Source organism: Lingula anatina, unplaced genomic scaffold (assembly GCF_051362555.1).
Source record: "Lingula anatina isolate TDL-2025a unplaced genomic scaffold, LinAna3.0 unanchor82, whole genome shotgun sequence".
NCBI classification, from domain to species: domain Eukaryota; kingdom Metazoa; phylum Brachiopoda; class Lingulata; order Lingulida; family Lingulidae; genus Lingula; species Lingula anatina.
The window spans coordinates 1,298,783-1,312,744 of record NW_028257603.1 but is presented as its reverse complement, the minus strand read 5'-3'; the positions used below and the strand labels follow the sequence as shown (position 1 = coordinate 1,312,744).

General features: G+C 36.2%; 2 protein-coding genes across 3 annotated transcripts; both read right to left on the bottom strand.

Moving 5' to 3' along the window:
* Window positions 1-264: 264 nt before the first annotated feature.
* Window positions 265-2,879, bottom strand: LOC147759164 (centromere protein O-like). The gene is made up of 5 exons (XM_086998563.1): window positions 2,730-2,879; window positions 2,375-2,507; window positions 1,772-2,037; window positions 1,050-1,215; window positions 265-732 (listed from the first exon to the last, which is right to left on the bottom strand). Exons 1-5 carry the CDS (start codon window positions 2,877-2,879, stop codon window positions 629-631), a joined length of 819 nt encoding a protein of 272 aa, XP_086854689.1. The 3' UTR covers window positions 265-628.
* An 8,353-nt stretch (window positions 2,880-11,232) lies between these two features.
* Window positions 11,233-13,766, bottom strand: LOC147759163 (uncharacterized). Of its 2 annotated transcripts, none has more exons than XM_086998625.1 (3): window positions 13,654-13,766; window positions 12,000-12,467; window positions 11,233-11,698 (listed from the first exon to the last, which is right to left on the bottom strand). In XM_086998625.1, the coding sequence occupies exons 2-3, from the start codon at window positions 12,456-12,458 to the stop codon at window positions 11,594-11,596; spliced, it is 564 nt and encodes a 187-aa protein (XP_086854751.1). In that variant the 5' UTR covers window positions 12,459-12,467; window positions 13,654-13,766; the 3' UTR covers window positions 11,233-11,593. The 2 variants fall into 2 exon arrangements, with proteins under 2 accessions (XP_086854751.1, XP_086854750.1); XM_086998624.1 differs by having other exon boundaries at window positions 12,000-12,471; window positions 13,654-13,760.
* Between the last annotated feature and the right edge of the window lie 196 nt (window positions 13,767-13,962).

The following is a 13,962-nucleotide window of genomic DNA, read 5'->3' as shown; positions in this document are numbered from 1 at the left end:
CTTGTTCAATATGTATATATATATATATATATATTTTTTTTTTCAGCTACATGTAAATGCCATGAAACCAGAATTGTATTTTTTTCTTGCTTCTCCTTTAATTCTTCCAACCTTGTCTCCAAATATCCAAAAACAAAAACTTTTAGAAACAACACCAGATGTATACTGTTTTTCACTTTTTTTGTTCCCGTTTTCAATTCCTAAACAATTATATCAAACGTGTATTGAACCATCTAAAAAAATCAGGAGGAAGTGAGGCAGCAATGGTTGTTATTTTTTTCTTTTAATCAAAAAATTACACCCTGTACAAAGCATTATTGCTTTTCCCAGTGACATATCTTTCTAACATTTTAGCTGAAAAGCTCACAATGCAGTGCAATTATTTCTTCCACTGTTAAATAGCAAAAGTAAGCAATCAATAACAACAGTCACTTTCTTTATTGTGGGGTCTCTGCTTGTGAAAATACAAACAGGTAACAAAGGAACTCTTTTTTTATTAAGTGAAGGTCACAATCATGTTTTCCCATTATTGCTTTGATCTCCCAATGAAGGTCACCTTCCAATAACTGTTTGAAAAGCTCCTGTGACCAGCACATGAGCTCTTTAAAGTTTCATTTTTTTTCCTCCATCAAACTTTAGTGACCAACTCTTCCAAAGCACTGCATAATGACTTTGACAGAAATATTTGTTTGACTCTGAAGATATCTTCTCTGGATAGCACACCTTCTTCACCTGAAAACAGAGGAAGATGTCTTGACAATCAATACTGTTCTCTAAAGCTAGGGAGTAGACCCCTGAAAATGAACATATATGAACAAATTGATGACTAACTACGAACATAGAAAAACACAAAAATTATCTAATTGATCAATAAATTTATTAATCAATTAATTAGAATCCCAACTCTCCTCACCAAAGAATTACTAAGTATATTTGTTAACATATTGATGACTAACTATAAAGATAGATAATCACAAATAATTTATTAATAAGTTAAGTATGTAAATAACTAGTTAATTAATTAATTGATTAATGCACTAGTGCCCCACCTCTCCACTCCACCTCTACTTCAGTGGGCAGAGGCTGGAGAAGATCGCTATAGAACAGCTGCGTGTGGAGTTTTCCTGGGACCATGGTGGGCTTCAGGCTGAACTCGATCACGTCACAGGACGGGCTGGCAGCGATAGGCTTGGACATGTACAGCCCAAACTCCTTCTGGAATTGTCGAGTGAGCATTTAGCAGCTTAGTCATCACCGAATACGTTTAGTATATACACTCGACCAAAAAGTTAAAAACTATATACTGGTTATGGAAATTGTCTGTGTACATAAAGAAGTAAAGAATGGTGGGTGCATTATCTGTCAATATTTGGTTAAAATATTTACTTTAGCTATTATGGTCTTTTCATAATTATTCAAAATTATAATGATGCTTGCAAACTTTTTTGGTCGAGTGCAGGTGTGTGGGTGTGCGTGCATGCATGTGTGCCTTCAGTATGGGTACATTTTAAGTTAAAAAGTTATGTTAATTTGACTGTTGTTCAAAAAGTTGTAAAAGTTCTCAAACAAGAGTGAGCAAAACATTAGTGAAGAGCCAATAACAGTCAGTTGAATTTTTTTCTCTTTTACCTAGAACTTCCAGCTTTATCAAAGGATTTGTGACTTCAATAGATTTTAAAAAAGCCATGTAATTGAAGAAAAAAAAACTATAACATTTACTCAACCACAGTATTTGTACTAGGAAAAACCCCTCAACACTTTCCATTCTCACCTCAGCATTGACAGCTTCCTGTCTCTTCTCCACAAACACATTCAGATACCTGGACACCATCTCTGCAAACACAGTGATATCTGTATTCAGGTGTCTGGTGATCAGAGAGTTGATGGGAAGAAAGTATGGCAAGGAGTGGTGCTGGACCGTCAGCTTGTCTCTGGAGCGGGTCACCTCGGCATAGAAAGCCTCGAAGAATTCCCCTCCATATGAGGTATCCCAGCAGATACGTATCGCCTCTGGTTTGATATGGTCGATAGAAATACCTGAAATTGTGAATAAAAGAAACACTAGTTAATTGCCTGGTGAATCATTGAAAGAAAGAAAGAAAGAAAGAATGAAAGAAAGAAAGAAAGAAAGAAAGAAAGAAAGAAAGAAAGAAAGAAAGAAAGAAGGAAAGAAAAGAGAGAGAGAGCAAACACACAAAGAATAAATGAATGAATGAATGAAAGAGTCCTCATGATCTCTCATGTCCAAGAAGCAATGTCTGGTACATTATGGGTCACCGAAGAGCCAAGAATGGTAAAACTGGTTCTCTCTAAATAAATTTAACAAATAAATTATAATATTTAGATTAAGTTGGGTTATTTATAACTGTCATGCCTGTTAGCCTGTGGAGTACGACCATCTCTTCCAACTTTTTCTGTTGAGCAGCATAAGCAGCATCCAGTAGCTCTGACTTCTCCTCTCTGTCCAGACTGTCAATGTTGTTTATGTCTACTTGTTGTAGAGGAGACTAAAATGTATATATATATATATATATATATATATATATATATATATATATATATATATGGAGTAATTTACTAAGTTGTCAGATGACAGTGTAATACTGTGTTACCATGCCTTTTTCATTTCATGTATTCACCTTATTTTTCACTATTATACACCCGAATGCTAATACATGTACCCTTATCATTTTCAGATTAAAACAGCTAGAGGACTAAAGTATAAACACCTCTATACTGAGTTGTTGCTGCAACCACTTCTTCTTTTGCTGCAACCTGGTCACTTTCATCTTCAGCTGCTTCAGTTCATCATCTTGTTTTTTCTCCTCCTCCTTCAAGCTGCATTCTTTCTTTGACTTTGTCTCCAGATCCTGCAGCATTTCTAACGTGTCTGGTGAAAGGGAAATATCAATCAACTTAGTTTTATTAGTTCTTATCAATAAGTTATTCTGAGAAATAAATTATCATTATAATAATTACTACCAGTAGTAAGTATGGGCAGGCCAGAAAATTTTAATTGGCAAAGCGCAAAACAAGACGATAAAAAGTGAGATTTTTGGGCGCTTTTGCAGTATCATCACACACACACACACACACACACACACACACACACACACACACACGCAAGCACTCAAGCATGCACACACACACAGACATAACCCACATGTGAAACATGAATATGTTTGATTTATGTATCAACTACACCGCTGTCCTCCACCATTTATTATCATTAATATAATTCCTGGAACAAACATAAATGTACAAGCATGTGCCCACACGGGGAATTACAATGAAAGGATATTTCTAGAGACTAAGAAAGGGATATCATACGACTTGTTCAAAATGGGACATATATTTAGAATATACAAGTGGAATAACAGAATAAATCGTCAGCCTGGACCTGGTGTTGTGATTGTGAACCAGTATGTTACGGTTGTGGGCTGTCTTGAAGAAGCGCCATCCAGGTGTCGACACACGCTGAAGAAGCGCGTGATATGAATTGACTAGCTCTCGACTACGAGACACCGGACAGAACACACCTTGGGCGTCAAATCCACAATCTGCGAGCATTCCTTGACCAATACCATACCTACTTAATTATACCACTATAGCTGACATTCAGCAATAGTGCCATAGTGGATATTGATCATGGAGCGGTTGTGAGGACGTACCAGGATTCCTATAAGTGGAATATAAGGTAAGCGGTCTACGCCCCTGATCAGGGCGTGACAGCCGCCTTTATGTGTATCACTGCTAGTTAGACTGTAGTTATCACAAGAATAAGTGACTTTAGCCACTCGGGTTCACTTCATTTGGCGACAAGGAAAACCGAGCCTGTTTCCTGTTCTTTGATCAATTTTTGGTGTAAGAAATTTTTAAATTCCTTTGTCTGCCTCCAAATTTGGATGGGTGGGGGGAGTGAAAGTTTATTTAACTCCACGATCCGTGTGCAGGGGTGGCAATACTTTTTATTGTCCAATATACCCTTGTACGTCCATTTGGTGGTATATGAAAGTAATGATTTTGGTTACTAAATTTAAAGATTAAAAGGAAATTCTTTCATCTAAATTTGATTATAAAGTAATCTCACTTATTCTTGGGGATAACATGAGGCCCCCCAGACTAATTGGTAGTGATCCCCTAATATATACTGCTAGCATCTGTTTTTTAAAGGTAAGGGTTTATTTTTATAAAATTTATCTTAGAATTTACCATATTTGGAGATTTATTCAGGGTAAAGTTTCTTATTTCTTTGTTTAGGGTGAAGTTTTTCGGGGAAATTTGAATAAATTTTTGAGGGAAGGTATTTTTGGGTTTACATTTATTTTCAATTTTTACCTAGTTTTAAGGTCAAAAGTGAACCTTTGACTTCATTTATTGTATTTCCGGCTACATTTAGCCCAAGAACAGACAGCAGTATATATTCACATTGCCCATTCCATTGTCTTTTACAAAATACCCCTCAGCCCTATTTTTGACTTTCCCCCTGACCTTCTCAGTGAATCTGAAAGTTCCGGATCACAAGAAGACAGGTCTTCTGATTAACTCGCACACTAATTGGGGACAGGAAGTGCCTCTTTTACAGAAATATGCTGGGTTAGTGTGACCTTTGACTTGTCAAGTTATAACAATGTCAATGGGATCTAAGGTAGATCTTACCTACCTATGATGAGCTAATTAGAGTGCCTGGTATAGGTCAAAAACATGCAGAAGCTCTTTTAGATTTCAGGAGTAATAATAAGGTATCTTCTTGGATGAGCACAAATATTTTGGTCAAAACTAAATCTAAAATGTTGCCCTATTTTTATTTTTTTTTTAACTATTAATATTTTAAAGGGGCAAAACCCAAAACACATAATTTCTCCCCAACCTCATCCATTTATGATGCCTAAACCTGTCCACAAAGAGCTAATGCAATCCCCCACATCTGTTGATTTCTCATTCTCTGATGTTATAAGTAATGAACAAACAGCTGAAATTTAACAATTATTAAAGTATAGTGAACAACTCAAAATAACAAAGTTATAAATTTTTTTTGTTTATAAAACAAAATTAAAATTCTAGTGTAAAGTTTAAGTAAAAGTTTAAAGTAAGCCACCCAAATACAAGTGTAATACTCAATCAAAAATATATATTTAAAAACAGCATATCATTACTGGACATTCAGGAGTTTGAGAAAGATATGGATGAAATTACATACTGTAGTCTTTGCCAATTAATTTCTGCACTTTCCCCCAGCCCAATGTTATTGGAATAGTGAACATTTTGGGAAGGGAAAAAACATCAGCTGTTACCTTCTTTTAAAATTCATATCCTGCATTTATTTACCCTTTAGGATATTTAACATCAACAAATCCCTTAGTTCAAGCAGGTTTTTGGTGACAGTTTCCCAACCCTGATCTTGATGATTTGCTACCAAACTTGAGAAATCCAACCCAAAATTTACCCCCACTTTACAACCCATCCCTTTCAAACATCAGGCACTAATCCCAACATGCTTATTCTGGTGCCTGGTAGCCCCCAATATTTGGACAAATTTCTAAAAATCTTTAAACCCAAACCAATTTAATACACAGGGTGCTGAACCTGGTGGGGGAATAAACCTGCTCCAGGTGATGTGCCCAGTGTCCCCCATCCAACTATTAGTGGATTCTCAAAACCATTGGGTACAGCAGCTCTGACTGAAGAAAATCCTGTTGAGAATTCTCATCCACTTTTCCTACTCTTAAACGTTATTGAGTCAGAAAGGGCAATAAAAATTAAACCATCTTATTTGCCTAAGGATGAAGAAAGTTCTCAAAATATACAGGGCTTTCCAAAGTCAGTGAAAAACCTCCACCTTTCTCCAAGCCGAGGTTACACATCCCCATGTATATATATATAAAAAAAGGGGAAGTTCTTTAGATCTTCTTAAAAATCCTTTAAAAATGAGGAGGACTGAGAAGACTTTAGATGAGTGTTCCAAAGCTACAGGGAGGTAAATGGGTGGATGGAAAAATTAGTGCAAAGATTACCAGTATATACATTGGAGCTCAAGATGTAACATCATTAACTTATACACCAAATCACTGTGCTCCAATTCTTTTTACTGCCTTGATCAGTGAGCTTAACACTGTTTCAAAGGGGAAATCTCCCAGAAATTTCACATACAAAGTTCTATCAAGCAGTAAAAATCCCTAAACTAATCTTTAAATGAGTGGACATGCTACATGTAGGTTTTCTTTCTGGCCACAGACGTGTTCCTAGATCTACCTGAATCATTCACCTTAAAGGAATGTATTACAAAATTCTTTTGGGGGTGTTTGGATCGGGAGATGGGAAAATATGCGCGTTTGTCTCACTTTACATCAATAGAGGATGCTATGAACAATGTCAGTTTTTCCAACAAGTCCTAGAGGCAACGTTGGGAATAATTAAACTGACTGGGGCCAGGGTAAGCAACTGCATCCTTGTAAACCCTGTTCATAGTAGTTGGTCAGTAAGATAAAAACCAATTTGCATTGTCTTTGGGAAGTAATGATGGTTAACAATGATCTTTTAATCACAGATGTTCCTCGGTCCGGTGCTGGGCATATGAAGCTAGTCTCATGGTGGTCCAACGGAGGGTTCCTTACTGGTTATATCAGCTATCGGATGCTTCGTTGGGGGCTGTCCTATCAAATGTTCCGAACTCTGCTGGTTCTTGTGGGCAAAAGCTTAAAAATTAAAATCTCTCTAACAACTCTGCTGGTCAGAGAAGGAAGGGAGAAATAATAATATAATACAGCTTGTCCATTTGAATTTGGTGGAGGGAGGAAATGGGGACAACCTATCCTCTTGTGTAGCAGTGGCTGAGTGTGTCTAGGCTTGGCTGTAGGTGCTGTGAGTTTATAAAAAGGGAGAGTTAACATCACTGAACAAAGACCGTAGACAAGAGCAGTCATCTCTCAGAGCAGAACCTGAACAGAATCTCGTTAATCATACCTTTATCTATTTTCCATGCCATGTTAAAAAATCATGTCATTATCATTAATATTCTTCTCCTTATCATCATCCTTTCTGAATTTCACCTTTTCTTTTCTTTTTCTTTTCTTTCTTTTCCTTTCCTTTTCCTGCTGTTATTAGACCAAAATCTTTCATAATTTGTATTTGGTCTGTATCTTTTTCTTTGTCCTCTAACTCTGTATTTGTAATTTCCTGTTTAGTATCTCTTAGTTTTTTCAAGTAAGGAGGCTCTTAGTTAGCCTGTGATTTGTCAGGCATTGTTCTGCTTTGCTTTGGTTACTTTAACTTGACCATAGACTAGCAAGGGGCAAATGAATTCATTCTTTCTATAATCATATCAGTATAATAGAATCAATATAATAAATGGAGTTCTAAACAATTAACCACACTACAGCTGGTTGGCCACAAGTGTGTTGTTTTCATCTATTTTTACATTTGACAATTTTTGAGAAAGGGTAATAATTTATATGGGTAATTTAGGTTTCAGTTTGGTTTAAAGGTGATATTTGATAAAACTTTTCCCAAAATAATGTAAATGTCAAATGTAGTTTTTGTAATAAAAACCATTGGCTTTGTAGTTTCACCAGCTGGCATGTTAATTGTCTCCAAAATAAATAAGAAAAATGCACATATGTACAGTACTTCCAGTTTGGAAATAAATAATTTTTGGTCATAGTATTGTATAACCTAAAGGGGTAGAATTCAGTTTAAAATTATTTGAGATCTGTCTCAGAGGTTCTGTTTCTGTAAATTTTAGACTGGCCATTACAAAAGATGTGTGCTCTTTGGAAGGAATTATTTGGCCTAAGGGGTATATGTAAGCATAGCAGCATTACTCCTAAAATATGGGCTAAATTTCCTGATGTACCATCTCATCTAGACCTTAAGTGGAGAACAGTTAGTAGATTAAGGTAAATGTACCAGTGACATAACCTAAAGAGATCCTACTGTCTTTCCCACATATTTGGCCAGGCCATTCCCAAACAGTGACAACCATGTGATAGGATTCAGATATTTGATGAGACTTCTCTCGCATCTGATCAATGCGACTGACTCTGATTCAATTATTCTGATCCAACCCGATTTATACCAACTAGCATAACCAGTTGTTCCTGTTGGGGTATGTGTTAGTGTGTATACATGTACTCTATCTCAGGGGAATTGACGATGCTAATATTACCCGATTGTGAAGGTTACACGCCAAAAATATGGGTATAAGTCTCATGTATTTGGGAGTCTGTCCCATGGATTGTGTATACCAAATTACCCGATTCATTCCCATTCCCAATGGTCAATATGATTCAAATAAAGTTGGCTCAATTGGATGTTGAAAACTCAAAACTTTTTATATATATATTTAGTGACACAATTAAAACAACTCGTGTCACATACCAGCCTATTTTATTAGACAATAATTTAAAAAATAATTGAAAAGTAGCCCATTTTATTCACACAATAATTTAAATAAAAATAATAACAACAACAAAATAGTGCAAGGGCTCAAAGGTTGGTGCAGTAAAAGTCAACATCTGATTGGGATTCGGCTTTATTTTTGATCAGAAAATGTGACAGTAGTGCGTGGTGGTGTTATTATCATCGTGTACTACCTAATTATGTGATGGTGAATGACATTTCCTCTTCCCCTTATGGAAGATTGCCTAAATACATTAGCAGGAAAACTTGAGTTTCTAAAATTGACGGCAATTCTGTTTTTAGACAGAAGATGTCAATAGGAAACCAGTTAATAACTGCTTTTGTGGCAAAATAAGGACTAGAAAAGGGGTTAAGGGCTCACTAATACCCTGCTATCTCTGGATTTGTAAGTCTGTTACAGAGGGGTTCCATATGGAAGACAGAATTTGCATATATCTAGATGATATTCTGGTCAAAGGAAAGTCTTATTTCACTTATCATGTCACTGATCTGAAGGAGGTTTTAGAGAGATACACAAAATAGAATAAATATTTATTTATAAAGTTTATTTCTTCCGGTACAGTATAAAGGTTTAAGTTTTGCAGTAAATGTGTAAGTCCTTATTTGTAAATTTATATTTATATTTGTGTGTTTGTGCATATTAAAAATATATTGCACATCAAAATATTTAAGAAATGTAGACTTAAAAACAGTTTGAAATTAAAACTGAAGTTTATCAGTAAACAAATCATTTAAAATTTAAAAGCAGCAAAATAACTTTCTATTAAAAAAAATATATATGTTTTTGGGGAGGAAATCCCTCATCTCATTATAAAATCTCTCAACCTCTGTATACATATCATTTGACCGGGAAGTAACTTTTTATCTGAGACTTGGACTGTGAGGGTGCAATTGTCATATTGAAAAGGTTTTGGCTGAACCATCAGAGTTGGCCATACCTGCAATTGGTACAGTATCAACCCTCAAGAACTACTGAACATAGTGAGGTTTACTCACCAATCTAAATGCTACCTGTTTGGGGAGAGTAGACTTACAATCAGAAAAGATTGCTAACATCTGAATTCTGGTAGTTCTAACAGTTCAATGCCTCAGAGGGAGAATCACCAAAATAAGTTAGCATTTTCCAAATTTTGCTCAGTTTCATTTACAATTTGGATGAATACCTGCATAAAAAATGTATATATGTATGTATGTATATATGTATATATTTGTGTATATGTAATATATATATTTTATTTATATGTTTATTGCACAATTGCACTTTTCCTTTGCATAAATCAAAATCTGGGTATTCTCCGAATTGGATGAATTAGGTATAAGTCCTGATACAGGGGATCTAGTCCAGTATGCCCATGGAGAGGTTCCCTTGACTGAGAATTGGTAAGAAATGCAAGTTAACTCTGGTGAATAAATAAAAAATGCCATCTATTTTCATTTATTCAGCCAAAGGTGATGATCCGAAATCTGGTTGATACTCTGCTTGGAGATTGTAGTTAAATTTTAAATTGACTCTCTCCAAAAACATACAGAGTTAAACCAGAGACCATTTTATTAAATATCCCCAAAGACTATAACATTTAAATTAATGGGCTGGTCCCATTTGTTTAAACATATAATTGGCTGGTCCTATTGTTTTTAAAAGGAATTCGGGGATATTGTTTTAAAAGGAATTTGGGGAATCTTAATTTTTATAACAATCTTTTAAATTAAAATTTTTATAAGTTCAAGCATTTCAAGGCTGGTCCTTCAATTTTTAAACGTATGTATTCCCTTTTTAGAAAATAGACAAATTTGGGATGGTCCCTTTTTTAAAAAAAAATATTATAAAATGGGGGGGAATGTTGTGATTGTGAACCAGTATGTTACGGTTGTGGGCTGTCTTGAAGAAGCGCCATCCAGGTGTCGACACACGCTGAAGAAGCGCGTGATATGAATTGACTAGCTCTCGACTACGAGACACCGGACAGAACACACCTTGGGCGTCAAATCCACAATCTGCGAGCATTCCTTGACCAATACCATACCTACTTAATTATACCACTATAGCTGACATTCAGCAATAGTGCCATAGTGGATATTGATCATGGAGCGGTTGTGAGGACGTACCAGGATTCCTATAAGTGGAATATAAGGTAAGCGGTCTACGCCCCTGATCAGGGCGTGACAGCCGCCTTTATGTGTATCACTGCTAGTTAGACTGTAGTTATCACAAGAATAAGTGACTTTAGCCACTCGGGTTCACTTCACTGGTTAGCAATTACGTTCGATAAGTAATCCAAGTTCGTTCGGTTCGCAACATTACATAATCCCAGCTAAAGCCATTCACTTACCAAACATCATGTTTCTTAAATCTCCGTTTTCAAATCAGATAGATAACTTGCTGTGAAAAGGATATACAGTATACTACTTGTACATGTATAGACAACCACTGACACTGGATATTTACTCCCGCCTCTTTTTCAAAGACTACTTCCGGTGTGGTTCCTCAGGATGATGTTTTAAGTGTTTTATTGTAATTTGCAAAACTGATACAGTTGAAAATAATATTAATTAATCAATTTATAAAACCTGGAATATTTACTTAGAAATATTCATTTATTTATAAAATTTTCGGTAAAATAACAATAATTATAAACGCAATAGTCAAGAGTAGTTTTTGGAACTAATCAGATGTTTGACAGTCTTTGCTCACCTGTCGCATTCATGGATTGTGTTTTGTTTTGGGAGAGGAAGAGCGTAAACTGAGGGAGTGTCCGCAGATTGCACATAAGTATGACAACTCAGGAAAATGAGACGGTGAACAAACATACCAAATAAGGTGTATAGTGTAATTTATTTCTTTTACATGTAAATTGAATATTGCAGCAGTTTATAGACTTGTATATATTCCTAAAAAAGGATTATAGAGATAATGTGAGCATCTGAGTGGATAACAAATGAAAAATAAAAGAAATGAGTACCATGATAGTGTGTTAAAATGGGATTGTTCTTAACCTTTTTTTCGACGAACACAAATTAGGCCTACAGAATTTACGTCTCTTGATAATATCGGAAATTTTGAAACAGGCCTAATCATTTAGGAATGTTTTAATCGGTTGACGAGGGGGACTTAAGATGGATGAGTTACGTCTCTCAATTACTGAGGCATGGCTATATGTCTTAATGCTGTGCCTAGCTAGTCCTGGTATGTGACTGGTGGGGTAAATCTTAGAGAGTTCAAACCAGCTTTGGCGCCCGGTGATGTCCACAACGTCTTAATTTCCTCCCTTAGCCGCGGAATCTAAAAAGAAAGTATTTTAAGTATTTAAAATACGCACTTTTGGCAATCATCACTGTAAACCATGCACTTCTTGGTCTAACACAATTATGTCTTCTTTAACTTCTTTGTTTTCTTTAGATGAGAAATTATACAACTTATTACCAGTAAACTCAAAGTCTAAGACCAGTCAATTAAAAGGCGTAAAAAAGTAAATGTAAAAATATATAATAAAAGAGTGAAAAATAAAAAAAGAAAAAGAAAAAACGAATGACAAACAGAACGAAAAGAAAATCAACATATAACTAAAACAAAAAGTTCCTACCAGATTTCTTGTACAAGGTTTTTTCCACTTAGAGAGTTTAAAGTCCCGGATACTTTGTTGCGCGTAGAGAGCGGTCTGGCTGGCTCCACCGTCCCACTCCACGCACGGCTTGCCGGGTACAGGGATGATCAGAGACGCTTGACTCTCGCCGCCGTCCCAGTGAATTTGACCGCGGCCCTTCTCTCCCTCAAACGTCTTCCCCGTCCCTTTAGCACGGTGGTTGTCATGACAACCTGGCCTCGGGGGCTGCAGCACGGGCGAGCGTCTGCGCGCGAGAAGAGCAGCGATGATGAGAAAGAGGACCGTTGCTATGATGCTGCATATCAAGAGGTACCGCATGATGTGTAGCTGGTCCCGCAGCCCTGCCACCTGCCGGAAGACGTTGGAACTAACAGTGAGGTCTTTCGAGGAGCCCATGCAACAGTCCGTTGTGAATAACCGTAGGAAATCGCTCATCATATGTGGAACCTGCCTTTTTAAAGAGACAAAGAATGGTGAAATGGTATGGGAATGAAAATGAAACAACTTGTTTACAGTAAGCCATCCTGCAGGAAACCATCGATCGTATCATTTTTTAAATTAATGAAAAAAAATTTTTTTTTTTCATTTGTTGAATGAATGATAAGCTAGCTGTAGTAAACATCTCAGTATACATGTAGTACATGTAACAACAAAGGAATGAATGGCTAAGGTTACTCTAAAGATAAAGTTTACAATTAAATGATCTAATACTAAACTGAGTCTATGTCTAAACTCAGTCTAAACTGACTTTTTAATCGAGTCAGTTTCTATCATGAGCGATAATTTTGGCACAGCCACGTGATCATGTTCATTCAGAAAAGTACCGGTACATGCATGTACTGTCTTTCGATCGTGTATCGGGTGTACTAGTAGGCCTATGTTAGGCAGGCTGAACGCATATTATTTGCTGAGATGACGGCTGATGATGACTTACGGTAAAATCAGCCGAGATTTCTCGGAAATTTGAGGACAGAAAGGTCAGAAATAGGCAATTGTCTTTTAGCGAGTGGTGTACAGAGTACCAATAAAAACTAACATAATGCATCTCACGGATCATTTCTGCCTCGTTTTAGGCTGGCTACCGCGAATGATTCCCATTTGTTCTGATCGATATCGGCCTATAACTGTACGTAGATATTCTACTAGCATGTGCACGAGGCAATTAACTGGTTGCTTCATCAATCAACATACTGCGTGGCGCATCCTACATTCCTACTTCAGTTTTCAAATTGCTTCTCTTCAATCAAAGAACTTTTTTTTCGAGTTTGTCCCAGTATACGGCGTCGTAATATTCGACCGCTATTTGAAAGGCGTGTTTTTATCTGAACGTATTCAAGGCAATAACCTTATAAATTTGTTGCCTACATCAATCAATGATGACTTTTTTATCGAGTCAGTTTCTATCATAAGCGATAATTTTGGCACAGCCAAAGTAGATGTTTTTATTCGATTAGAATGCTTGTTTTCACCAAACAGTAGTCAAGCTACTGTATATATTCCTGCATTGAAACCGCCTATCCAGAATTTTGACACAGCTTTGACACAATCTAAATTACATGAAAATTCAGCATTTGAGTTAGCAGTTTATGACAATAAAATCATTGTTAAAAGACTCAAAATGACTCTTACTCACCGTTCTTTTTATGATGCGGCAACGTATGCTGGCCTTGTGTATTTACGTTGCCATGATTGCTTTTTTGTTAGTTTTGACGTTACAGGTAGCTAACGTAAGATTACGTCATACGAGGTGACGGATGCCTTCGAGTTCTGTTACGTCACAATGATGCGTCATTTTTCTCACAAATGCATTGCACAATATGCATCACATTTACAATTTTTCACCTTTCATGGCTAATATTTTTTAAAAATTTAATCTACTTTTTATAGAAATTGTTATGCTCATCATAAGTACATGAAACAATAGCAAGAATAGAAATAACGG